Genomic DNA, 3,152 nt, shown 5'->3' on the forward strand with positions numbered 1-3,152 from the left:
TTCTCCATCTCGGTAAATGGCATCACCATTCATTCAGCGGTGACTGCTGTGTTGATCTGTGTGTTTCTCTCACTCGCTACTTCCAGCTCATCCCTTCAGTTCTATTGCCAAAATATTTCTCAAATTTGTCTACTCTTCTCCATCTTTATAGCAACATACCTTAGTCAAAGCTACCATCATCTTTTTTCTAGATTACCACAGTTGCTTACTGGTCTCTTCCATGCTTGGACCTTTTAATTATCCACAGCATTTAAGAAATGTAAATTGAGTCATTGTCAAACCTCCAGGTTTTATTGATCTTGGATTAAATTAGAAAATTCCTAACATGGCTTAAAAACCTCTGCAAGAAATGGCCTCTGCACCCCTCTCCAATCTCGTATTTTCCACTTCTCCCCTTGTTGCTATGCTACAGCTAGACTGGCCTTCTTTCTTTGCTTTTCCTATTTTGGGGCCTTCACATATGTTGTTCTCTTTGCCTGTAATGTTCTTTGCTCTACTTTCTGCCACATATGTAATCATTTAAAATTTTTACTTCTTCAGTGATGCCTTTCATGACAGTCCTCAGTTTACATAATTATCTATACTGCCCCTCCTCCAAGATTCCCAGATATGGTAAAATGTGAACTTGACAGACAGTTTTCCACATGGATACTGATAAAGCTTTAAGGAATATCAAAGTCTGTGTACTTGATTGTTAGAGGTGGCATTGGATACATTCCTTGTTAAAAAATTTAGACATTCAGAAGCCAAATCCTCCTGTTGAAATACTTCTCTAACTACCATGATGGGCTAATGAGATGATTATACTGCCAATCTATGGGTAAATAATACATGTCTGTTATTTTCATCTACAGCATTGAGGAGGACTGTTCAAACTCGCCCTGCTCCACGAATTCCTCCAACCGTGGAAATAATTGAGAAGGAGCAAAACTGGGAAAAGAAGACCCTACCTACTGGCACACACATTCAGAATTCAAGTGAAGAGAATCATCTCTTCACTCAGAGGTGGAGGGTCTCTCACATGGGAGAAGATTCGGAGAACAAAACCCAGGCCCCTTTTGTTAGCCTGTCACAGCCCCTGTGCAATCCCCACTCAAACACTCAGCCAGCGAGAAACCCTGCACTCTCAGATGAGCCCTCAGTACTGGGAGATGGGCAGCAGCTTAGAGCAAATGAGGTGTTAATGCAAAGAAAGGACATCATGGCACGGATTGCTGAGCTGACACTGCAGAATTCAGCTATCAAGGCACATCTGAATAATATTATTGGGCCATGGGGTGAGCAAGGGGATGGACTTCGGGAGTTAAACCAACAGGAGACAAGTCATACTGGTGACATGACTGCTGTGAGTACCAGTTAAGGATTGACTGGGGTCATATAGGAATTTAAGTACATTGCTGGAGCGTCTTAAGGGACTTCTTTCCCGAAGTGATCCTGGGTAATCTTTGAGGCTGCTACTGGATGGCTTATTTTTTGTCTTGTCCTCATCACAAAATAAGCAGAAGTTATTTGTCAGTTTGTATCTCAAAATAAAACAGGACAACATAAAATAAAGAGTGAGGAATGAAGGAGAAAATAGGACAAAGATAAAATGTGTAGGAAAGCTAAAATTAAGCTAGGAATGAAGNGTGCCCCTGGGAGTTCACTCTGGTGCCCCAAGGTGCCTCAGCCTAGTTTGGGGACCATATAGGACTAAACTCCAGGTGGTTAAACACAGAAGTAGTTTATTACAGACACGAGTTACTGGAAAAATTCAGGTGAGACATGGCAGCTTGGTCTAGGCTGGAAGTGGAAGAGATTGTGAAAAGTGACCAAATTCTGAATATATTTTGAAGGCAACCAGTAAGATTTGCTTATGGGTCGGATATGGGATAAAGGAGAATATGTGAGAGAAGAAGAGTGAAGGGTTGACTCCAGAGTTTTGGACTGAGCACTCAAAATGGTAGAGTTGTTATTGATGAAGTAGGGATGTCAGGAGGAATTTGGTTTTGTACATTTTAAGTTTGAGAAGCCTGTGTGAGTTCTATTGTAGATGGAGGTATTGGGTAGGCCATTGGATATATGAGTGTGGAATTTGGGAAAAACCTGTGTGTGTTCATATATATATATTTTTTTTCTTATAACATTTTTTATACATTACCATAAATTTTTATAGTGCTCATGTTTATCATTTTAAATGCCTGTGTAATATTCTGTTGAGTTTCCTCTATCTGATGTATCTGTCTCTTGGGGTAGTTTGAGAGTCAGTCTGTATCATCCATATACAGAGGTTTTGTAAGTCAAAAGCCCTATAAACAGGTTAATTCTTATTGTTGTAGCAACATATTTATTTATTAATAATATTCCATGATTTATTTAACAATCCCTGTATGATGGGACTTTAAAAATATTTATAATTATGTACTCTTATGAATGCATTGTTTTAGTATTTGAATGAAAGTCTGAACTTCCTAGAGTTTTAAAAATAATGATATAGTTATAGATGTCTAGGTGATGCTTTGATGTCTGGTACGCCAGTGGTGTTATTTCCATTCTCCTTTCTCTAGGCGAGACTTCAGCAGTACATGGTCACCACAGATGAGCAACTTATATCGCTCACACATGCCATTAAGAGCTGTCCTGTGATAAACCACAACAAAGAAAGCCTGGCACCAGAAAGAGGAACCATGAATAGAAGAATTACAGGCAATCCAGGTGAGTGGGTCTTATTATCCCAGATTGGCATTAAAATACTTACAGAGTACACAAACAAAACTGTAAACTCACACAGATTTGTTGGCTGTTTATACACATACAGCATTGTCTCTGCTACAGTTGCCAGTCCTCTTTCCAGCTATTATCTATTGGATACTTGCTCTATGCCAGATCATTTTTAAGTATTTTACATGTAGTATGACATTTAATCCTCAAAATAGTCTTAGGGGGTAGGTGATATTGTTATCCCCATTTTTTAGATGAGAAGACTAAGGCCTTGTGAGGGGCTGGTAACTTAGCAAAGTCACACAAACAGGAAGTAGCAGGATTGGCTTCCTACAGCACTGGGAGTTTAATGCCAGACTTTTTAATCATGGTGCCCCAGGTTTAGGAGGAGAACAGGTGGTCTTGGGGAAGGAAAAAAAAAATACTGAGCTTTAGAAATTCTTAACTTGTTC

At 39.4% G+C, this 3,152-nt stretch overlaps 1 protein-coding gene across 1 annotated transcript in view; it reads left to right on the forward strand.

Moving 5' to 3' along the window:
* Positions 1–3,152, forward strand: part of SPICE1 (spindle and centriole associated protein 1) — a 63,873-nt gene that overhangs the window by 40,565 nt on the left and 20,156 nt on the right. Inside the window, exon 5 of the mRNA XM_019652226.1 lies at positions 855–1,345. Coding sequence (XP_019507771.1) covers positions 855–1,345 — 491 coding nt within the window. The remainder of the gene's footprint in view (positions 1–854; positions 1,346–3,152) is intronic.

The sequence above is a fragment of the Hipposideros armiger genome, unplaced genomic scaffold, assembly GCF_001890085.2.
Source record: "Hipposideros armiger isolate ML-2016 unplaced genomic scaffold, ASM189008v1 scaffold_176, whole genome shotgun sequence".
In the NCBI taxonomy this organism is placed as follows: Eukaryota; Metazoa; Chordata; class Mammalia; order Chiroptera; family Hipposideridae; genus Hipposideros; species Hipposideros armiger.